This window comes from Heliangelus exortis, chromosome 2, assembly GCF_036169615.1.
Source record: "Heliangelus exortis chromosome 2, bHelExo1.hap1, whole genome shotgun sequence".
Classification (NCBI taxonomy): Eukaryota; Metazoa; Chordata; class Aves; order Apodiformes; family Trochilidae; genus Heliangelus; species Heliangelus exortis.
Genome location: NC_092423.1, coordinates 134,949,040 through 134,974,342, shown reverse-complemented (window position 1 = coordinate 134,974,342; position 25,303 = coordinate 134,949,040). Strand labels below are relative to the sequence as shown.

At 34.2% G+C, this 25,303-nt stretch overlaps 1 protein-coding gene across 2 annotated transcripts in view; it reads left to right on the top strand.

The window, feature by feature from the left end:
* The window catches only part of CSMD3 (CUB and Sushi multiple domains 3), a 544,465-nt gene that overhangs the window by 311,411 nt on the left and 207,751 nt on the right, over positions 1-25,303 (top strand). For both annotated transcript variants that reach the window (XM_071738231.1, XM_071738232.1), the window contains 5 exons: positions 2,111-2,249; positions 8,399-8,586; positions 11,054-11,242; positions 17,837-17,953; positions 24,963-25,178. In XM_071738231.1, the coding sequence (XP_071594332.1) occupies positions 2,111-2,249; positions 8,399-8,586; positions 11,054-11,242; positions 17,837-17,953; positions 24,963-25,178 (849 nt within the window). The remainder of the gene's footprint in view (positions 1-2,110; positions 2,250-8,398; positions 8,587-11,053; positions 11,243-17,836; positions 17,954-24,962; positions 25,179-25,303) is intronic.

Sequence of the window (25,303 nt, the reverse complement as noted above, 5' to 3'; positions counted from 1 at the left end):
AGTCTGTCATCCTCAAAGCTCTCTTCAGACCAACATACTGAAATTTTGTGCCTCAGCTCCTGCAGCTTACTATATGAAGGAGTAAATAGAAATCACTTTGTTAAAATTTTTAGATCAGGCTAAGATGGGTTTTTAGTATTTGGTATACACCTGTGTTTACCAAATTGATTCTGTTTGATTACAACCTCTAGTTAGATTATATTTCTAGTGTTTTGTTTTTAACACACTGACAGTGAATATGAATCTGCCAGGCAATCATCAAATAGAACTTGGAAGAAAGAGCAGGGGCTGAAAGTTAATGTAGAAAAGGGTCAAGGAAATAATCCTTTTGAAAAATGACCATAGAGTTTTATTTTCTGAAAAATAAGGCTCTTCAAGATAAGCCCAGTCACCCAGTTATTCTGAAGGGAAGGACTCCTGGGCCTAGGAAATCAGCATGTAGTGGTGAAAGTCAAACAAAAAATTCTAATAAATCTTGCACTGCAGGCACCAGGAAGAACCATAATCAGAGGAAGGGTAAGAAATACTTTCTTTTAAAAAACACAAAATACAAACACCAGCAAAATTCTATTATTGTCAGATGTGAAATGCAACAAGAAATTACTCTAAATTTAGGCAATCTTATAGTGGGTGTTATTTTTACTATAATATTCATAAGAGCATTTCTGTAAAAGAGTTACTTTTTTATATTCTAAAAATAATTTTTAACAATTTCCTGTAAATTTTGTGAGAAAATAGAGTACAAGCATATATGGTATATAGTAGTATATATGGTATATTCTGAGTATACTGGCTCTGAGTAAGGCCATCTGGTATTCCTCCTGTTGTTATATTTTGTATTTTATAGGCTCTATACGAATTATGAAAATGGATAAGTGGTTATATGCAATAAAATGTAGGGATAAGGAATGCTGTAGTTAACCTGGTTGCTGAGGTAAATATGGGTTTAAAGTACTGTGTGCTTAAGGTGTTATGAAAAGGGACTTGAAGGTAAAAGTTAGGAAACACTATTTTAATAACAAGTGAGGAAAAAAAGTGTAAATCTGCATATTTAGAAATTTTTGCAACATATTGAATTCTGAACTTTATATATGGCTTTATGGTTATATATATAACCATATATATAGCTTTATATTTATAGCTTTATGTATCTTTTAGAAACCCCTTTTGTCCTATACAGTAGGAAAATATGGGCTATTATATACTTTAAAAACACAGAATACCTCTGTACAGCAGAAAAATTAAGATCAGAGAAACACATGATGATTCATGATCTTTAGATTGAATATGTGTTGAAGAGAGCAAAATAAATGTATTTAGCCACCGCAGAAACTATATATGTTACAGAAAATGAATATCATCTAGTTTACATTTCACAGATTCTAAATTATAATTGAGTATGCTAAATAGGGCTTTACATGTGTAAACTCTTATGGTAGTCTACTAATTATTTTTAAATACTGTTTTCCTAGCTTATATTTACTCCCTGTTAGAGGAAAACTACATATTATTTCTAGTAATTCTGGATGCAGACGTATTTATTACAGCATTTAGTATATATTTCCTAAATGCTTCAAAACATAAATCATCTTACAAGAGTAGTATGTCTTTTTCATGAGTGAGGAATTTGAACTGCCACCATGACAAGAAAAATATATGGAGTCTGACAGTGGATGGATGTCACAGTTAAAATTACAGTTCATTAGTTTATATCTTGATACTCAACCAAAACTTCTGCAGGTTTTTCAAATTTTGTTGCTCACAATAAAAACAGAAGTGATAACACTTTTTAAACACTGTTTTTTGTTGTATGTCCATTGTTACAGGAAAATAGATTGTACCTGTAGGAATTCATCATAAAAAGCTTTGTAAGAATTTATTAAACAGTTTATTTTGTCTTTCTAAGATTCTGATTCAGTTGTCTCCATTTTGCTTTGAACCCCTTGAAGTCTTTCAATTTCAAAGTCTTGTTGCTTCTTCCTGACAGTTTTATTTTTTTAATTTTTTTTAAAAATTGCTTATATTTATATATCCTATACTGAAACTGATAATTGTGGATTACATAGAGTAAGCCTGTGTTATTATAACTTTATTTTTGTTTCATTTTTAGCTCCATGTGGTGGGCATTTTTCATCTCCCAGTGGAGTAATCCTCTCTCCAGGCTGGCCGGGGTATTATAAAGATTCCTTGAATTGTGAGTGGGTGATAGAAGCTGAGCCAGGACACTCCATCAAAATTACATTTGAAAGGTGTTGGCTAATGTTTTTCTTATTTAATATTTCCAGGTTATTACCTAGAGGCAGGAATTTCTTAGTTCTGATGTAACAGTAATTTGCATTGTCTCAAAAATCAAGCAATCATATTATCAGGTAGGGTATTCCATAAAACCTTAGTGCCTTCAGAGCACAAAACTCACCTTCAGTGTAATTTCTCTATGATGCACTAAAAATGTTGAGAAATTCCTGCCCTCTTGCATGTATTTAGGTCTGTCTGGGCGAGTTAAATTTTTGTCTTGTTTTAAAGATTAATTTATTTCATTTGCTCTTAACTGTGTTGCTGTGATGAACTATACTTATAAAGTACTTTTTTGTTCTCAGACCCATGAAGTCTTCAACTCTAAAAGTCTGCATCAGTTATGAAAAGGCATTCATGTTTTTATCCACCATGAATATTTAATTATCAAATCAGCTGATCTGTTTTTGTAAAAGGACTGCTTGCTCTCAGAATGTAATTGTGGTTTCCCCAAATCACTGCAGCATTCCACTTTTCTTGCATTACTGCTTGTTACTTCCTGATTCTGGGGATTGAAAAGTGCTGAACACCTTACATTTCTTAGGGCAGTATGATGTGGGCATTTCATTTAAGCTTTTTACAAGAACTCAAAACAGAAAATGTAATTTAAAAGTACTACATGTTCTACATATTTTAAAGGATGTTTTAGATTATTTATTATTGTAAATATTAATAGTAAGATGATGATACAGGCAAAAAGGGTCTTTGATGATCAAAGTTATAGTGCACAAATATTATGCAAGTACTTGCATAGATAAATCAATGACTTATTTCCCTGTCTTTGGTAACAGGACTAGTTATATAGAGGGAATCCAACTCCCTGAGCTGGGAGGTAGGGACTGGGAGCAGAATGACCCCTCCCACAGTCCAGGAGGAGATAGTTCTGCTGCACCATGTAGCTGTGTACAAATCTATGGGCCTGGATGGGATGCATCCAAGAATGCTGAAAGAGCTGGCAGGGGAGCTCACCACTCACAACTCCTTTGCATCATTTTTCAGCAGTCTTGGAGGGCTGGAGACATACCAGCAGATTGGAAATGAGCCAACGTAACCCCTGTATATAAACTCTTAGGTAATTTTCGATACAGGAAATTACAGGCCTGTTAGTCTGATTTTGGTAACAGGGAAGCTGATAGAGCAGATTGTCCTGAGTACCATTATGGGGTACATGCAGGCCAACCAGGTGATCAGGCCCAGTCAGCATGGGTTCATGAACTGTAGATCCTCTTTGACCAACCTGATGTCCTGCTGTGACAGGGTGACCCGCTTACTGGATTAGGGAAGGGCTGCAGATGTCATCAAGATCTTTGGCACAGTTTCCCACAGCATTCTCCATGAGAGACTGGCTGCTTGGATGCAAATGTTTTATTGGGTAAAAAACTAATTAGATGGTCAGGTCCAAAGAGTTGTGTTAAATGGAGTTAAATTCCGCTGGTGGCTGATCCTGAGTGGTGATCCCCGGGGCTCATTGGTGGGGCTGCTTCTTTTTGACCTCTTCGTTGATTTGGCTTGAAGGATAGAGTGCATCCTCAGGAAGTTTGCAGACAGCACTAAACTGGGTGGAAGTGTTGATCTGCCTCAGGGTAGGGAGGCTTTGAAAAGGAATCTAGATAGGCTTGATCAATGGGCTGAAGCTGATTGTATGAGTTTCAGCAAAGCCAAATGTCAGATTCTGCATTTAAGCCACAACAACCCCAGTCATACTGCAGGCTTGGGGAGGAGTGGCTGGAGAACTGCCCAGACCTGGAGGTGCTGACTGACAGCCAGCTGAACATGAGCTGGGTGGCCAAGATAGCCAACAGCTTCCTAGCATATATCAGGAATAATGTGACCAGCAGGACCAGAGATGTGATCTTATCCCTATTCTCAGCCTTGGTGAGGCTGCATCTCAGGTACTGTGTGCAGTTTTGGACACCACAGTATATGAAGGGCATTTGGGTGCTGGGGAGGGTGCAGAGAAGGGCAGTGTGGCTGATTAGGGATCTGAATAACAGCTGTTATGAGAAGAGGCTGAAGGAGCTGGGGCTGTTGAGCCTGGAGAAGAGGAGGCTGAGGGGAGACCTTACTGCTCTCTACAGCTACCTGAATGGAGGTTGTAGTGAGGCAGGTGTGGGCCTCTTCTCCCTAGTGACTGGTGATAGGACAAGAGGAAATGGTTCAAGTTGTACCAGGGGAGGTTCAGATTGGATATTAGGAAACATTTCTTCACTGGAAGAGTAGTGAAGCATTGGAACAGGCTGCCCAGGGAGGTAGTGGAGTTGCTGACTCTGGAGGTGTCTAGAAACCAGGTGGATGTGGTGCTTCAGCAGATGGTTGAGTGGTTTTAGTGGTGTAGGACTTACGGTTGGACTTAATGATCTTGAAGGCCTTGATGATTCTGTGATTCTAAGATTCTACTTTTCAGGTTCCATTTATGCAGCATAGTTTGACTAATCCTGGTCACACTCAACTTAGAAGAAAAGACATACAACTCAAAAGTATCCTTTAAGCAGGGTATGAAAATTACCATCTTCTCTTAGCAAAATTTTTCTCCTTTTCAGCTGAGTTTCATTAACTCTGACATGTGCACTTTTGTTTGTAATGCGTTAATGACCTGTCATAAAATTGCACAACCTCTATTACTCTTGTAGGTAAGACTAATAACAATAAGCCATGTTCTCTTCAGATTGCAGAGAGAGCTTCTATCCTTTTTTTAGCCTAATCTCATTATGAAACTTCTTTTTCTGTTGCTGCTGATATGGACACTCTTGTCACTTGCCATAAATTGGATTGATACACATAGAGCTACAGTGAAACAGTCCAGAGAAGCTCTACTTACATATTGGTGTGTGCATGCCTACATGTATCTGTGCAGGAGTACATGTAAAAATACCCCTATACATGCTCACATAAATGCACTTACCTAACTAATTTAATGATCATAGCATAAAATTATTACTTTATATATACACACACGCTACTGTATATATCCGTAAGAAATAGTTTTAAACCAAAGAATGAAATATATCTTTATAGTGAACTGAATGAAAATATTTTGTAAGCTACTGTTAGATATTTTATATGTTTTTATTTGTCACAAAATTTAAATTTACATTCCGATGCCTTAGTAAATTAACTTCTTTATAAGACTCATATTATTCTGTATCCCTTTGCTCTACTCCTGCTTGTAAATCTTCAGCTGGACTTTCTTGAGACAGAAGGTTGATTTTGTTGCAATACACACTTTTAAATCTATAATCAAATGATTTTTCCATACCCTCATATTTTGAGCAGCTTTTCACATTTTACCTTTGTCCTGAAAAACGAAGAGAAGAGCTTTTTCTAGAAAATCTTTCTTGGTGATAATACTAAGATTTCCACAATATGTGATAGTTATTTGGAAGGTTTTTGATTTCTCACGGTAAAAATACATGTAGAGTACATGTCTAAAATTTTTACATCATTTCTTTTTGGATTTTCTAAGAGCAAGAGAGCAGTTCTTACTAATACACATTTTCTGCAGAGTGACACCTCAGTGTTATGTCATTTTATCATTTGCACAGTTGTTTATTTTCTGTTAATCTCCTATGTTCTTATGGCTTCTCTCTTATGACATTGCATGTGTGCAAGGTTCTGCATTCTATGATTGCATGCTAGTTTTCCTGTGCCACGGAGCCAGAGACACTGGTGAAAAGAAAGAGGTGACGAATAATACTGCTTTCAGACATTTCATAATAACTTTTTCAGTTTGTTTTTTTTTTTTATGATCATGCATGGGTACTTTGAAGAATTTCATTCTGTTGTACAGGCATAGCTATGACAGGTAATTTGGTGGACTTTTGTTAGAAATCAGTTTTTTAGGCTGAACTGAAATAGTAGAAGTAAGAAATGCAAGCACCATTCTTCATTGTTATGAACTGTTTATCATGAAGCCTAATTATGAGTATTTAAATGCTAGGGATGTTAATCAGCAAACTACTGATTGCAGTACTAGTCATATTTGACTAATGAATATGCACTGTGAATCAGGATATTCTGCTCATACCCTGATAGTGAACAGATTTGATAGTGTGTCTCTTAGAAACCAAGATGCATGTTGTAAATATTAAAGCAGCTTTATCTGTAAAGATAATACTAAAAAGTGTGTGTCTCCTCCTGTGTTAAAGTTTGTTTCATTCCTGTCTGCTATAATTAGTTTTTGAGAGTCCTCCCAGGCAATAGACCTCAAATAACAAGCGGTTCAGTTTAGTTTAAGAGTAGCAACTACTTAAGTAGTAAAGAACATTGGAGTAGTCTTAAGTGACCAAAGTATTTTCATTCAGTTTTCTATAAATCCCAACATTTTTCTAACACCATGGAAAAACAAGGTGATATGTAAATACATCAGATAAGTTGAGCATCAAGAGGGAAGACATTAAAGGAAAAATTATATAAACATCACCCTTAAAAAATAAATATAAATTGATCAATTTTCTGAGCCAAACAACCAAAGACATTGTAAGTATCCCTCCCCTTCAAATTTCTTCCATCTCATCTCACCTCATAAAGAACTGTCTTTATTTTTTTTCTCTGGGGTGTTTACTCATTTTTTACTCATTTTTTTAAACTCCTTTGTTGTTTTTTTTTCATGCTCTTTGTGGCATGTTGTGTAGTCCTTGAGCAACAAGTAGTTATGAGAGCATTTCTTTTATGTCCTTGGAAACTCAAGCTAATTTCATTATATCTTGACTGGCCTCCTAGTGCCTTTCTATTTATGAGGTCAATACCTTTTTTTTATACATGCTGTCTCATGTTCTTTTGATAAAGGAACTAAGAAAGCAGAGCAAGACTAAATGATCTGTTTCCAAGCTTGCTTCTGTTTTGTATGCATTGGTGGGAAAAACAAGTACTCGAAAAAGCAAGTTATAGCCTAGTAGCTTTTTAAAAAAATCTAATCATGAGTTCATGTGGGAATAAGGAAAAAAAACCCTCAGCTCTTCTGCTTCTAGGCTTTCATTTTCATAGCTATCTATTACTTTATTTCTTTGCTCCTTTCTCTATTATTTCATAGGACTGGGACATGGATAAAAGAAAATACATGTTTTGGATGTTTAATTTGGCTTCATGGCTTTCACTATCTCCTTTAGATCTCTAGGCTCAGCCTCATGGGACATAAATACTTTATAAATAGAGTTCCTCAATACACTGGCATTAGTCATGCAGTTTCTTGAATGGATTTCACAAAACCAATTTAGGCATCTAAGTGAATCAGAGAGAGAATTATGAATATCTGAAGGGTTATTGTAGGATCCTGCTGTTTATTGTTTGTTTTTAATTCTGAGTTTTTCAGTAATCCATCAGAGAGTCCACTAAAGCAGTATGATTGCTGTAATGTCTGTTGCAGCAAGACAGAGAGAAACCACTCTTAAAATACCAGGTTGTTGGGACTGCTTATGCTGTCTAAAACAAAGCAAGCAAGGAGGTACAATCTGACAAACCCAGCTTTTCCTTGACAGAGAAAGCACCCATGCAAACAGGCATGTGCTACAGGGCTTTCTAAATAGGATTTTTAATTTAATTTTTTTCGCACAACTTCCGTGACTCTATTAGACAGAGATTCAAATGGCAAAAAGCTGTTGAAGTCTCAGTGCAGACTTAAGTAATTTTGTTCTTACTTAAATATGTTTTTAAAGCTAGACACTCAGTGTATGATTCTTTTATCAGATAAAGTACCTTTATGATATATGAGCCAATGGATATATCAAAAGAATGCATCAACATGTCCTCTATATAATTTTCTTTTTCTCCCCTAAAAGAATAATAATTATGTGCCATAAAATAGTATGTACAAGTAATATTAATCTTTGCTAACAAACTATGTTTCTAGTATTTGTTTCCTGCAACATAAACCAGCTCAAGGGAGTTATTTCTCATCTTACTAAGGAACTAGCCTGAAGTTTGATTATTGTATTATTATAAAGAGTAATAATACAATATTGACATTGTAAAATAGATATGTGGAGAAATAAAAAATAAAGTGATCAGGAAAGGACCACAGTTTTAAAATATGGCTTACCTTAAATTGGTTTATTGAATTTTTTTAAACTGCATCTTATATTTGTGTTTCTGTGTGTTTCCTCAATTCCAGATTTCAGACAGAACTCAATTATGATGTTTTGGAAGTTCATGATGGACCAAATTTATTATCTCCACTTTTGGGATCTTATAATGGTACACAGGTCCCACAATTCCTATTTAGCAGTAGTAATTTCATTTATCTTCTCTTTACCACTGACAACAGCCGTTCTAACAATGGATTCAAGATTCACTATGAAAGTAAGCCATTCTGATATGTATTATTTGGTTTCCCCATGAGTGCTTATTATAATTGTATATCTATATGTAAAAGTGTCATCTATGGTAAATTTCTGTTACTATTCAAAGCTGTAAAGACTTCACGATGTTAAACTGCAAACAGTCTAGTATTTTCCCTTAAAGTTTAGTGTCATTGCTGTATGGCTTAAGAAGTAAGCATTGCTGTACTTTAAGAAGTGGAAGATAGGAATGGGAAGCAAATGCCTTCTCAGTGTTGCTTTAATGTCTTGTTATTTGTATACTATTATACAAAATATTTTTGTTTGTAAAACAGCATAAGATCAGGAAGATTATGAAAATATAAGGAAATAACTGAATTAATGTCCTGGTTGATATACCTGCAGCTGTACTGAGAAAATGCAGTTGAAGATCAAGCTTTCACATTGCTTGATTATAGATTTTTATGGAACTGAAAACCTACATAAGTGATTTGTTCTGACATACAGAAGTATTCTTTTCCTTTATTATAATCATATAAACTACATTGCAGTGTGTTTGTATCTAAACTCCAAAATTTATCTCAGTTGATATGTTATCATATTGTTTACTTTTTGTGTTTCTAATTATATATTTTGTTGTAGTAAATCATATTTTCATGTGAAATAATATTTTTCTGTAACCGCTGTCCAATTTGAAAAGTAAAAAAGTCTTAAGAGCCTTGTTTTATCTCCATTTCTGTTTCATACTCCTACTTTTTTGGAATGACCATCAAGCATTTTTCAGATTTCTTAATTTCTCTGCATTATTTTTGGCCGTTTTCACTTTTTCTGACCACTAACAATATGGATCAGCTTGACAGGGTGCTGAGACTGATCATATAAACAATAATATTAGAAGGGTTGGACCAGATATCCTTGAGATCCCTTCCAACATGATGTTCTATGATTCTGTGGTATTAGATACAATGTATGTGAAGGTGACTTTACTAGATAACTCTAGAGAATCACAGTCAAGTTCTGGCTGTTTATCACAAAAAAAAAAAAAAAAAAAAAAGTTAATTCCAAAATGTTTTACTGTCCTAACCTCCACCTGCATACTGCCATTTGTATCATCCTCTACATTGTGAAGAAGTGATGATTTTGTCAAGTTCTCATCCATTCTGAAGTCTGAAGGATGGTTATGGTTATCCTTATGCATCAGGAAAGCTAGATTAATATTGCCAGCACAGACCATTAAGTTCTTAGAATGATTCGCTAAATGAATAATGTTAAATGGTAGAAATTACACTCTGAGAATATGAACAGTAAAAAAGCTGCACTTACTACAAATATCTTTATATCAAACTGTTTCAGTTAAATAAAATTGGAAAGGAAATCTGAAATTCCATTAGAAATTAATTTTTCAATTTAATTGTAAAATCAATTTATTCTAAAGTGTAACCCCACTCCACAGGTCTTTTTACACTAGTGAATAATAGAAGTTAAATTTATACTATCAGATAACATAGAAAAAAATCACGTTTTTAGTTCTGTTATATAAATTAATCCATTTTCAGTAGGTTGTTTTTTGTTTTTTTTTTCTTCCTACTATTCTCTTTTTATGTAGAAAAATCTAGTATTCATTTTATTTTTGTTAAATTCTTACTGGTTCTTCATGCTATATTATCAAATACAACCCAATTCTGATTTCCCTTTTATGGAAAATAATAATAACAATAATTGATGGTCCTCTATTTAGCATTTCTTTTTTCAATAACCTTATTAAAAGCTGAAGTCTTTTGTATGTTCTTTTTTTCTATGATATTTCTTTCCACACTGAATCTTTTTTTTTTTTTTTTTTTTTTTTGTAAGAATGGATATTTTGTGGCTTTTGTATAGAAATAAGAGGAATAACACTCATAAAAATTTTTACACTGAATACTTTTTCTTAATTTGCTAGCTTGAGTAATATTTCTAGAATTTTTTTGTTGTTTTTCCCTGATTATTTTATAATGAAGTTAAACTTCTCACTGGAAAGCATCTGAAAGGTTTAATTTTTTAGCACAGATTAGAATTCTCTATATGAAGTCAACTTCTCTATACTCCTTTTTCTGCCATTCATCTTCTTAGTATCTCACGTATCAAGCAATATGAGGTATGTGAATTAGTTATGTAAATTACTGAGCTACATAAATATTTCAAGTATAAATATAAAAAAAACCCAACAACTGTTTTAGCTAGGATAACAAAGCTTTTAAATATCAGCACTGGGGACAAAGTCACTGAATGTTACTGAGACAGGATTAAACTAAATATCCTGTAAATCCATGATGCGTTTCTCTGCAACAGTGGCAGGATGCAATTCATTACCTGTGACATCTTATGATGGTAGCGCAAAGAATGAAGCCTTTATCCCCCATTGAATTGCTTAGGTTAATTAAAATGTTCATATGTTTTTTGTTTTGGTTTGGTTTGGTTTGATTTGGTTTTTTTCCTTTCCATACATATAGGTGTAACTGTTAATACCTACTCTTGCTTGGATCCTGGCATACCAGTGCACGGACGCCGCTATGGACACGACTTCTCCATAGGTTCCACTGTCTCATTTAGTTGTGATCCAGGTTATAGACTGAGTCATGAGGAGCCTTTGCTATGTGAAAAAAATCACTGGTGGAGTCACCCACTCCCAACTTGTGATGGTAAGTATTAATGGATACCTTAAATATATTATTAAATATATTATTAAATATTATTAGTCAAAATGAGTTAAATGCTGGATCTTGAAAAACCTCTTCTTATGAAGAAAAGAACAACTAAAAGAGTTGCATATCTCTGTGCACTGAGATATTTAATAATAGAATTAAATCAACAGATCACTGAAGATTTCTTTCTTAGTATATGTTACTGTGAGGTAAATGATTGACACTTAGCTCAGGGTATGTAAGGTTAAAATGTTATCTGCTTGTAAAACATTTATTACACAATACAAATATTTGTGTTTGAGTGTCCATCTATGGACACCAATGTGCCCTTAGAGAGGTCTTTTCCAACCCTGAAAATTATGTGATTCTCTGAAACATGAGATGTGGTTTATTTATATCTGACTCAAAACCTGCATTTTCTCTTGTTGGAAGTTAATCAGTGTACTTGTGTCTTGTTAAGAGAACTTAACCCTCTTCAATCAGTGGAAGAACTGATTAGGACCACATCATACCTAATGACTGAGCATATGATTGTTAAGCCAGGCAAAAATGGTATCAAGTTAAGTGTCAAACATTTTGGAGTCTCTACTGTATCATTGAACAAATCTGCTTGAAAATTTATCTCATAGTTTCATTCCTCTCTTGTTATCTGAATTATGCATTTTAATCTGTTTTCCTAGTTAGGATGAAAAAAGTTATGATTAATATCAAGAAGGTCGTCTATTTGAGATGTTTTCGTTTTGAAATATATTTTTTTCTTTTGAAAGTGAGTCTTGATTTTCTGATGATAAAAATGGTATTAGGAATGTTTACCTACTTCTGGAGTCAAATTCAACAAAAGAAATGTACAGAATTTTCATAAGCTACATAATGCATGGTAGTAGATTTTCCTAAAACAGTTTTAATGTCTCAGGACACTCAGAAAGAGAAAGCTGGATTTTAATGAACAAGAATGAAAAAGTTTGCTGAATCATATGTGATTTGCCATATGAAAATAAATTCATTTTCACTGTTTCTTTCTTTTAAACATGGTAGAATTTTTCTTAGCATTCAGATTATGTAGTTAGTAAATGGTTTTGTTTTTCTATTTTGATACATAGAACATGACAGTATATGATGATACTCAAAATCTGTGGTGGTAGAAAGGGGCATAAATAATCACTTTCCTTCTAAATGATACTTCATAGTTCAGCAGGTCCATCACCTAAAGGATTCTGTTTCTCAGTGAGTTCTTGGAATGAAGAATTGCAGGGTACCCACAGTCAATGGAACTACATTTTTTGAATAGGCCATGAACGTGAGATATATTTTCATACAGTGACAGGCACTAGATGATAACCATCTAAGACAAAGAGTATTATACACACCCTATGAACACTGTGTTCTGCTCTGTAATAAACTTGCACATTGTGATAAATTCCTTCTTCAACATGCTGAACTAGCATGCAATTCATTAAGTAAATGAGATTTTTTTTTTTTGTCTCCAGAGCACATTGCTAAGTGGTAATTGTCCATTGAATAAATATGTTCTTAAGGCAGGACTGAGTACATTTATTCTAGTAAATTTAATCAGTTCATGGTTGAACTAATTTTAATTTCACTGCTGAATTTCTTCTCTGGCAGAGTGTTTTTAAATAGGATACAGAGTCCTTGAACCCGCAGGGAAAAAAGGGCATTTGCTAAATGGGCTGTTGTTTGGATAAACTGCAAGTATAGGCTTGTATTTCTCTTGCCACTAATAAACACAGTGGTCACTGTTACTGCTCATTCAATATGTTTCTGAGGAAAAGAGTTCTTTTTTGATTCTTCTTTTTGATAATTACATCTCTTTTTGATGCTTACATAATGTAATGACATGCAGACAGATGACTATAGCTGTCCAGACAGATCAAGACAAATCATGAATGTCCTTTCTAGCAGAAGGATGTGGAAAAGGAAGAAAATTTACATTTAGAACAAGTTCTTCTTCAAGCAAGAAGATGTGTTAACAGCTATTCTTTTCTTTGAATGGGTGTAAACTAATTTTTTCAGTAGTTGTTTAGATGTTACACAGATAAGCATCAAAAAAAGCTAAGGGTCTTCATTATATACAAGATCATTTGAGCAATACTGAGACTGATGGTTTAAAAATGATCAAGCAAACTGCTGCTTTCCCCAAGCACTGGCCTGAGGGTGTGATTATGACAAGCTGTATAATTCAGTATATTTTTTATAATTGATGCACATGAAGGGTTTCACAGGTAATTTGCTCAATTTTGATTTTTGTATGAATCTACATAGATAAGGTGTCTACACTACACTACAGAGTTTTTTATGTACAGAAGTATGACGAGATATTTTTTGAAAAAACATTTAGAGCTCTCTGACCTTTGAGGACAGCAGAACCTATTCCAGCTCCTCAAAAGTAAGGAAAGCATCTTCTGAATCGTGGAACAGAATCAAAGCCATAGATTTTGAGTTCTCTTACAGTTTTTAAGACAGCAATTTTATCATGTTAAAATAAATTATACAACCATAAAATTAAGGCTTCTTCAAAAAATAAAATTGAAAACCTATGAGCTTTATCAAATTATCAGTACCTTTTCAAGAAATTAGTCTGTAGACCTGTAGGAAGATATTGTTAAAAGTACTTTGGTATTGTTAAGTGTGATCAGAATCTGGATAGATGTGTTGGAAAAATACTTCTGTTTATTTGTTTGTTTTCCAAAAGAGGTGGTGCTGATCAAGGCCTCAAGGCTTAGGCTTCCATTTTTTTTCCCCTTGTGGAGTTTACAGTTCATGGGTAAACAACTTTTCATCCACATAGATCAGAGAAAAATGATTGCCATGACTATGTACATTTATTTATCTATTTGTTTTGAAATTGTTCATCTGAAGGTGTGATTTGGCCTATTTACCATAAAAATGGCACACATTACCTAGTAAAATAATAAATAGCAACCATTGTCTTCAAAATAAGAATATGAAGTGGCCTTCAGAAAACACTCATACTTTAGACAGATAAAAAAGGTGGTTTTGAGCTTTGCTTAGAAAATATGACCTGCATTACATTTACACCACTCTTATCCAACATCTACATATAATTTGCTGGACAGCCCTGAATTTCTAGACTGCAGTCTAATTCCAGAGCTTAACAAGCAGGACAATTTTTTTTCCTCACAATATTCTCTATGAATATTGTAATAGAATTTTGCTTTAAATCTTGAAAATATGTGAGAAAGCCTCTTCTTCCCAATATATATCTTTGAAAATATGTGAGAAAGCCTCTTCTTCCCAATATATGAAGTGTTTTATTAGTCCCATTACAAATGACAGGAAATATAATCTGAAAGATACCTAATTAAGAGGGTAAAAGTGCTTTTTATTCCCTTCATCATAGCATGAAATCAAATGTTAATACACAATAATCCTTATTAATTATTAGAATTAAAAATACTTAATGTCATTCCACTTGATAAATTTTCTTCATTTTCTTAAAAAACCAAATAAGACTAAAACATCCGAGCAAGATGGAAGACGTTTAATGTTTATAATGAAAAAACCTAGATAGTGAATTGAATTGGCAAATATGAGCTGTGAAGTCCTATAGGGAGCATATCCAGGAAACATGGCATAGGTGTTGTGTCATTTTTGTAGAATCATCTAAACTAACACCAATACTTCTATTACAATATAACTGTTACAAAAACAGTGTGGTAGGTGGATGCCAGAATTAGAAACAGATTGCATGTAATGGTCTGTTTTAGATTTAAATAAGAAGGTAAAGCCACAGGTTTATTATCTGAGTAATCTAGGCTATGCTAGTTTCTCTCAAGTTGATTGTATAACATAACTCAAGTCCAAGATTTCATTCCAGAAGCTGGTTATAATAAATTGACATCTATATTGTTACTTACTTACTACTGCTTGGCTGCATCCCATTTTAAGATGCATCACATCTTCTGTAGTTAGGAAAGACACGCTGAAGCTTATTGGTCTTTGTAGCACAGTATATAAGATCCTAATTCAATGTTTCAGTAATTTTTAGCTACATTTTTCTTTTGTTATCAAATTACACAGTAGAGGAAAATTACTTTAGAATTAGATTTTTAGTAGGTAGGGTTAATTAAGTAGATGAATTTAATGGAGCCTGTGTATTTTTGTGTGCATGTATAGTTGCATTTAGATTTATAAATACACAAACACATCTATATATTAATAGGTTTGTCTTATTTTCATTCTGTGATTCTTAACTATCATGTTAGTCATTAATGACAATGCTTGAAACAATTTGCAGAGCTAACCGTTATTAGTAAGATTGTGGACGGTATTAAAAGAGGTGGGTATATTGATCTGCTTAAGGGTAGGAAGTCTCTGAGAAGGAATGTGGACTCGCTGAATCAATGGGGTGAAGCAAATTTTATGAGGTTTAACAAGGCCAAATGTTGGATGCTGCTTTTGGGTCACAAAAACCCCATAAAAAACGACGAGGTTGGGGAAGAGTGGCTGGGAACTTGCCCAGAGCTGGCTGCATCCTGGCCTGTATCAGAAATAATGTGGCCATCAGGGCTGGGGAAGTGATTGCCTCTCTGTACTCAGCCCTCATGATGCTGTACTTTGAATACTGTGTTTAGTTTTGAGCCCCTCATTACAAGAAGGACAATAATCAATTATAGATGGTGTTTTGCCTTGCTACTACCTTTTAAAATAGTTTCATTTACTCATACTTGCATCAAGCTGACCTTTAAAACAGAGGGGTTTTTTTCTGAAGATTCCTGTTCTTCTGTGTATTTTCTCTTTTTGAAAAAAAATAGAGATATGCTGTTGTATGTTAGGGAAAAAATTAGGTAACTCTTGATTCTACTTTGCTTGCATAAGAAAGAAATTGTTAATTAGTGTGTTAGTAGTACAGTATTCCATTTTCCACATTAAAACATGAAGATAGTGCTTCAGATATTTTCCTAAGTATTCCTTCTATCATTGGTTCTTCTAGCCTCCATCTCTCTTTAATGAGATGACCTGAAATAAAGGTTCATTGTAGAATCTGGAAAAATGCTTGGAGTTTAAGCTTTTGCTGTTTTTATGTTCATGTTCTTCTGTTTTCCTTTTTACTCTGGAAAAGAGTCAGATACTTTTAGTGATGCTGTATGCTTGGGCCATTGGCCATCGTATCAGGACCAGTGAACATTTTATCTTTCACATCTGTCAGCTTGGCTTTGTTTTGTAAAAAGCTGGTCCCTCGATGCCTTTTTTTGCCATCTGCTTGCTTTCATGGAGTTACACGGAATACCTGATGGCATGCCATAGATCTTCTGTCACTGTTTGTGTTCCTGAAAGGTTTTTCAAACACCCACTGTAAAATACATTATTTGTTTGGACTGTTTCCCATGCTTATGGGAAAAAAAATGCTTCCCATGCTTAAAAACTGATTGCATTATCTTATTTAATAAGGCTGACCTGAGGTATGGACAAAGCAGGTAGTGACCCTCAGAAGCTCCAGTAACGTGCTGCCGTAGATCTGAATCCATTTACTAATGCTTAAATATAACAAGATTAGGTGATAAGTGGACATTGGTTATCTTCACTGTCTCTTCATCAGTGAAGTGAGGGGGAAAATTAGTATGCTGGGAAGTTATTCCCCTTTGGCTACAATGATGAAATTGGGTCATTTCTACAAAATAATTTGAGTAATGCATATAAATTAAGATACAAAAAAAAAAAAAAAAAGAATAGATGTCTTTAAACTACCTAGAAAAAGGTAGAGCTACTATTTTTTTGTAAGGTGTGCCCTTCTGAGGTAATATATATTCAGAGAGCTATGGTGTAATAGCCTTTCTTAGTATTGAGTTTTAATCATTGTTATTGTTGAAAGATAATTCTATATGGGCCACTTCATTACTAAAAATTACTTAATTTAATATTTCAAAGGCTCTGCAGTGGAAAATTCACCATTAAAATGTAATGATGAATTTTGAAGATTTATTTGTCATTGTTGTACTGATTTAGTTTTTGTATTTTGAATTAATCCAAGCTGTAATTTAATTTTTATATTGCTCAATTACTGATAACTTTTACAAAGTTGCTATTAATACTATAGAAAAACGTGTTCTTACATTGGCGGTTGTCGTTCTCATTTGCATTATTGCTACAGATGCATATAAAATAATTAGATACAGAAAAGAATGTTATGTTTCTCTGCAATAATATTTTTAGTCAGTAATTCTTCAGTGAGAAGATCCACTCTACACAGTATAACCCTCCAGCCCTACCTTACTACTAAAGTGATACTGTTTGGCTCCGTATCTTCTTCTCTCTTCATCTTTCTGTTGATTTCACAGTCTGAATCAAATATGACAAAGCATATTTGCTTTGGAAATATGCTTTTCATTTTCTTGGTACCTATTAAAATACATGTTAATTAATAATTGTCTATATTAATTTTTAGAGTATGTGAAAACAGAGTGTAGTTGTATAAGGAAGTAATAAATCATTTCAACAAATATTTTTAAGTAATTTTAAAGCCAGAAGTTTTTAAAGAATGTTTTATTACATTTTTTTCTCACTTGTAAGTTCTGTATTAAATATTTTTTTTTATTTTCCTTGTATTCCTAGCTTTATGTGGTGGAGATGTTAGAGGACCTAGTGGAACAATTTTATCCCCTGGTTATCCTGATCTCTATCCAAATTCTCTGAATTGTACATGGACTGTTGATGTTACCCATGGAAAAGGTAAATAATTTTCTATTTTTCTACCTATTTTAAAAAAAATAAGTAAGTCCAGTACTTTGTGCTACACATGTAGACCTAGGTTAAAAGCAATGAGCTAGGAATTACATTAATTATTGTTTTTTTGTTTTTTTGTTTGGTAGTAATTCCTAGGCTAATGATTTTCATAGAAAAGAAAGTCTCTTTAAGTTTGTAGTCCAAGTAACAGATAGTTTAATGTGTACACATTGATATGTGCAGGTTAAAGAGAATGAATGCTTTCTCTGTGCTGATAAAGAAATGCTTTAATTTAGAGAGATTAGCTGGAAGGTAGTTGATATTTAGATGGTATCAACAGAAGAATCTGAAGTGAAGATTTAAGTGAAAAAAATACATTTTGGTATAAAAGAGAATTAAGTTAATGAGGGAGGAGCTGTTTAAAAGGTTGCTCGTCATGCAAAGTCTTACATTATAAATAGCTGTTGACAAGGAAATGTCAGAAAGAAAAGTCCTATTATTTTGAAGAAAAGATACTATTTCAGCTTACCAAAACACATTCTCAGGGTGGCAGCATACAAATGAGAGTGTAATATGAATTTAAAGATTGAATATATAATGCAGTTTAGAAATAAATGTAGAGGGAAAAAATAGCAAATGATTGAACTCAATAAGAAAACATTTGGAGAGTTAAGAAGGAATTACATAATGACTTACCACAGAATCTGAAGGATAGGAGACCTTTAAGAAAAGGATGGTTATTTGTTGGAGGCAGATTTCAAGATAAAATTTAAAATGGATTTTCAGTTTTATCTGCAAAAAGACCTTAGTAAGACTTATTTCAAAGAAATTCAAGACACACAGGAACAGTAAGGAAATGCTTAAGACAAATGGAATTTGGGATTTCTGGGCAGCAAGAGTTCCTTGAAATAACTGTAATTGCTTTCATGTTAAAGGTTGTGGAACTTGATTATAGGAGATGAGTCAAACTTTTAAATTGTTCTTGATATTTTATTTTAAATATGGGTGTGACTGCATAGTACTCTAGGAAAAGAACTAGAGAAGCATGAGAACATAAGGTTAAGAGAATTAGAGGTAGCTAAATTGACCATAAATAGGGTGAGGTGATAAGAACACAAGAAGGAAAATTACATCTGTGGCACCAGAAAGAATACAGTAGAAAAAATGAACAGGAGAAGAAGGAAGGCAGGTTCAGTTCTGAATTTCATCAATTTTGTCTGAGGGCATGAAAAATGTGGCAAAGTATACTGACGATGTAGTTCTGTAAGAAAGAGCTATTGATAACATAAAAATAAGACTTTACTCACAGAGAATTGTGCTGATCTGTAGTTCTCTTGTTCTATTTTGTACAAATAATGCAGTAGTTCTTCACCTAGGTGTTAAATCATTCCAATTGGATGTCCCATTTAAAACTCCTTAAATTGTTAGAGTGACAAAGGATATCTTTCAAAATTATTGCTCCAGCTATTCCTCTGTCTCCTTTTCTACCAAATGATGCCATTGTGTTGATATAGTTTGCTTGTAAGTATCCACAGTAAAAATGCATTCTGAAATTAATGAGCCTAAATCAGATGGTACATTTGTCCTTCTTACCTCTAGGTATGATACATGGCTTGTACTGTGTGAATGTAAGGTACTGTGGATCTTCTGCAAAGGAGAAAAGATATGCTAAGAATATAACTCTTTTGGACAAACAAGAAAGACTTGATAGAAAGTGTAAGAAAACTATTAGCCCTGTAGACATTTAGTTTGCAGCCTATCTGAAGAGCCGTTGGTTTACCAGGCCAAGCTGTATAATCTGGTCATTGAAGATATAGTAGTAAAGACTGAAGGGTTTAGCTTCATGTGACTGAAAAATATGTATACATAAAGTATACACTAAACATGAGCTCAGTTTAAGCCATATTTTTCAGGAATATTTACATATATTTATTAAAATTTTCATTTTTCTTAAATGCAGGATTGTGAGTGGAACTACTTGAATCACAGAATCATACAATGGCTAGGGTTGGAAGGAACCTTAAAGATCATCTAGTTCCAGCCCCCCTGCATGGGGGAATCTTCCTCTAGACCAAATTGCTCAAGGCCCCATCCAATCTGGTCTTGAACACTCACAGGGAGGGGGCAGCCCTCCTAATGTCTAACCTAAATCCCACCACTTAAAGTTTCATAAAATTAAGTAGGTTTTTTGTGATTTAACTTTTTTTTCTTGAACCCTCAGATGGAGAAGTGCCTAAAATTTAGGATAAATAATAGCTGTAGTTGTCATTGTGATTACATTTTATGTGAGGCTTCTGAAAAAAAATACCATATATAATGAGACTCTTGAAAAAACAATTATATATAATAAACTATATAAGGAAAGAGGGTAGTCATATAAAATTACACATTTATAAGCATATATGCACTGGCATACACATATATCAATACAAACACTTTCTTTTGTGTAAGTTTTCTATTCTACATTAATGGCATTAAGGAAAACACAAAAGATGAATGTTATGTTGTAATATGACTGTGGCATTTTGATTCATGTTGTCAAAGATCTGCTGGAAACAAAGAGTGAGGATTTGCTGAGTAGGAAGTTGTGTATATTTCTAATATTTTTTTCTTGTTGGGAAAAACTTATTCCTCTATTAATATTTTTCTGTAGTACAGCATGAGGAAGGTAGCTCTTGTTTTTTTAGAATAAACCACAGGCTTACTTAACTTAACTTCAAGTTTCTAACAGTGAAGTTGTAGTCTGAGAAAGCTATAGAATTAGGCCACTACTGTATTTAATGGATAAATGTATATATCTTCAGGATGAGTTACCTCACGCTGAAAAAATATTAAAAGTAGAATTAATCATGTTCTGAAGGTGCCTGTTTATCACCTGATGTACAGGGGATTGATATAGTTCCCAGTTGTGTTGACTATGAGGACACTGGCTGACTTAAGTTTTAGATAGTTACCATTTGGGCAAATTAATCCAGTACACAGGAATGGGTTATTTTAAATTTAGGGAGAAAAACTGAGTTCTGTAAATCTCATTTTCTGATCTATTTCATGTCTAATAAAATTCCAACTTTAGAATTTCAAGAAGTATCTTCTACTAGCCATTAACTAAGGATATGATTTTAAAAAATATTAAAAAACTAAGTTTTTTAGCCTTCTATTATGAGATTTGATAATTTGATGTCAGACTGCTAAGAAAATGTATAAAAGCTGTACCTCACCAGAATCCTATGAAGTACTTTCATAAACATGTATCTCTATGTTGCAGCTTCTTACTATTATATAATAGCAGGCAGTTAAATACATTTTTAGTTAAAATCTGTATTTTACATCTGCAGAAGCTGTATTGCTAAGAAAAAGTTTTTACATTTGTATATACAGCTTAAATAGCATAATTTGCAACATAAATATATATATTCATTTACTGTTCAACTATATTGAAACCTGTAGAATTCCTGAATGATTTTTCATTTGTAGTCCTGTAAACCGTCATTATAACTCTTGAATATACATTAAATCTTGGTACGAGTTTATATTGTAAAAACTGTGTGAACTGGGGAAATGAACAGGCACATTAAATAGTTAAAATGTCTAATAATTGGTATTATTTATGAAAAGGAAAGGAAGAATCTATAATTATCCAAATTTTTCTGTGACTAACATGCAATTCAATACATAATGAAATGAAACTTGTGGTTTATCAATAGTGTATTTAAAACCATATACTAATGGCATAGTTAGTTTACCTATCCCCCAACATTCTGGATTGTAATATGGAGAAATTGAATTGGAGTGTTGAGTCTTCCTGTCTTTGTTTCAGATTTTAAATATTCTCATTATAAAGGGGCATGTGAGGCAGAATGAGAAGGAATCTACCTGAACATACCTTTTAAAATTCTTCTCTGGAGAAAACACAATCTGTCACACAGCATAAATTAATGTGATTAGAATATATTCTGAAGAAAACTAAACTGTATAGCTGCTGCTGGGATATACCTTGGGGTTTTGCTTAGAAATGTCATGGTAATCTGGAAAACTGATAGAAACATTCCCTTGTGTTAAAGCTTGAGTTTGGTGTTTGAACAATGCTTGGTGAAGCTCAGCTGTGATTCAGAGGAATTCCATTATTTTGTGTTACTGCTGTAAAATTGTGCTTGGCATTTCTCATATTCTTGCTGCGGTTTATATGTATGCATAAAAAGGGCCAAAATTAATTTGGAGTGCAGTAAATGCAACAAATATGGCCTGAATTCCAGCCTCATTCTGGATACAAACTAATTGTATCTGCATTAGTTCAGAAGATATGTAGCATAACTTTGATTCCAAAATTCAGTGTGTGATTTTTGCCACTTTGTCATGCAGTCTGGATGAACAAACAGATGAATGGATTTGCTCATAGTGTTGGGTTTTGTTTTGTTTTGTTTTTTTCCTTTTAATGTTAGTGTTTGGAAGGGTCCTCTGGAGGTCATCTAGTCCAAACCCCCTGCCAGAGCAGGTTCACCTAGAGCAGGTTGCACGGGATAGCATCAAGGCAGGGTTTTAATGTCCCCAGAACTGGAGACTTCACCACCTCTCCAGGCAGCCTGTTCCAATTATCTGCTACCCTCAAAGCACAGAAATGCCTCCTCATGTTTAGATGGAACTTCCTATATTTGTTTGTGTCACCTCTTCTTCTGTCATGGGCCACCACTGGAGAATGAGTGGTCCCCATCCTCCTGACACCCACCCTTCATTATTAAATTAAGTATTATTATTATCTTAATTGTTAAACAAAGAATATTTAAAATACAAAATACATTTCTTGGGTTATCTAGTTTTATCCTATACATAAAGAATGATTCCATCCTGTAATTTCCTGTATCAGTGGTACTAAATAAAGGAGTGTTTATCTGGATCTGCAAGCTGCATCAAGTGTATGGAGGACAGAGAGATAGAATGGAGATAGAAAAGAAGGAGGTATTTTCTTGAAAAAGCTGTATAGTTCGTAGTCTCTTTAAAGCGAAGCACAATCTAGAAGTCTCTTAAGGTCCAAGGGATTTCTCTTGTTTGCATGTCCAGCTAGACTAGGGTGGTATTCCAAAGACACCAATATGTACATGCACATATGCATTTTGTCAGACAGACTAATCTGAACAGAGACAAGTGTCTTTGTTGGCACACACAGAAACAGGTGCTACAGGTGCTGTTTCCCCTGTGTCCAGTAGCCTTTTTTTCCAGTTGTTGGCACCTGACCTCATCAGGGCACCAGGCAGTCCATACTGATGTTCACTGGCAGTCATATATTTGCTCACACTCTGTACAGAGGACATACTTACACACTAAACAGAGTTTAGTTTTAGGTTGTTGTGGTTAAGTGCAGGGATTAGTAAGAGACACTTAACTCTGTCTACTTCCCACACTTTTTTCTTCCTTATCCACCATGATACACCTTATTTTACTTTGGCCCTAAACATCCCAGCAAAAGTTTTGCAATGTCCAAATACTACTTAAAAATCTCATATTAAGTTTTACATTATCTCTCAAATTCCCTCAAGTTCTCCACAATGAGTTTCTGATTTCTGTTAGACTCAAGATAATCTTCTTTTCATCATTCTAATCAGTTACTAAATCTCATTGAACTGCTCCCATGTTCCAGGGATACATTCAATGACCCACCAGTCAGTTTTGGTCTTTGTTATTATCCCCACTGGGTCTTCTTATGTAGAATCACGGAATCATAGAATGGTTTGGGTTGGAAGGGACCATAAAGGTCATCTAGTTCTATTCCTTCTGGTATGGGTAGGGGCACCTCCCACTAGGTCAAGTTGCTCAAGCCCTCTTCCAGGGAGGGGGCTGGAATTGCCCCATCCCTGGGCAACCTATTTCTGTGTCTCACCACCCTCACAGTAAAGAGTTTCTTCCTAATACCTAACCTAAATCTCCCCTCTTCCAGTTTAAAGCCATTGTTCCTTGTCTTATCACTACTCTCCCCAGTAAAAGTCCCTCCCCAGCTTTCCTGTAGGCCCCCTCTAGGTACTGGAAGGCTGCTCTAAGATCTCCCCGGAGCCTCCTCTTCTCCAGGCTGAACAAGCCCAACTCTCATATCCAGGGTATGTGTGTATATAATTTAATGCTTCCGTCATTTCTTGTCTTTGCTTTCTCTACTGAAAGGTCTGTAATAAGGTGTCCTTATAAGCCAGGTGTCCATACATTCAGGATACCCTAACAAGGTCTGTGATTGAAGTGTATTAACATAAATGTCTAACGCCATTTGGGTCAACCTCAGGGATCCAGTAAAAAACAAAAAACAAAAAAACACCCAAAACCAACAAAAAAAAAACCCACAGAAGAGTTGCAGAAGAATTATACCAAGAGCTTCTAAAAATGCACATGATGGCCTCTAACACTTATCAGGGCATGAGATTTCTATCATTAGAAAACAGAGTCAGGCACAGTATATTTAGCTTCATTCTTGGATTTTGTTGCCCTGTTTGGGAAGTTTTTATAAGTGAGTGGAAAGTAGGAAGGGAAAATACTTGTTTGCTTTTTGATTAAATTATATGTACTATTAAAAATCTATTGTCCAGAAATCATTAGTCTTCATGTACGATGTTAATCTTCGATCTCTTGAATGGATCTTCCTAAGCATTACATTGTTAGATAGATTTTACAGAGCCTGAATCACCAGTTTATGATTTATATGATAAAACTGTAAATGTGATTACACTGTAGGTCTCATTAATTACTTGTGCTAGGTAGTGTCTTCTCCTGTTGCTTTTTCTTCACTTGTCTATGCATTCTACTTAAAGCTCATAGAGTGAATCAGAGATCATGGTCTAACTCTTAGCTACAAAAATGTAAACAAACAAAAAAAATAGTTTAATTGTCTGTTTAAATCTGTAAATGTTCATTGCTGTTGTGTTCCAGGATGTATCTTCCTTTCTAGATGTCTGATTTGTGTCTGATGGTTTGGAAAAAAACATACTGTTGACATGTGCCACATTTTATTAAGAGACCTCTCTTTTTTTTTTTCTAATAGGAGTGCAGTTCACCTTCTACACCTTTCATTTAGAGGATCATCATGACTACTTACTAATAACAGAGAATGGGAGTTTCACACAGCCATTGGCACGTCTCACTGGCTCAGAGCTTCCTTCACCAATCAATGCTGGGCTCTATGGAAATTTCAGGGCTCAGTTGCGCTTTATTTCAGATTTTTCAATATCATATGAAGGATTTAATATTTCTTTCTCTGGTAAGGAAATTTCTACGATACCTCGCTCCTAAAAATCTTTGTGTCTGGATTTTATGTTAAGAATAAATATATAAATAAATAAAAAAGTTTAACATTGAAGTGATTTTGATAAGTACATACACTGA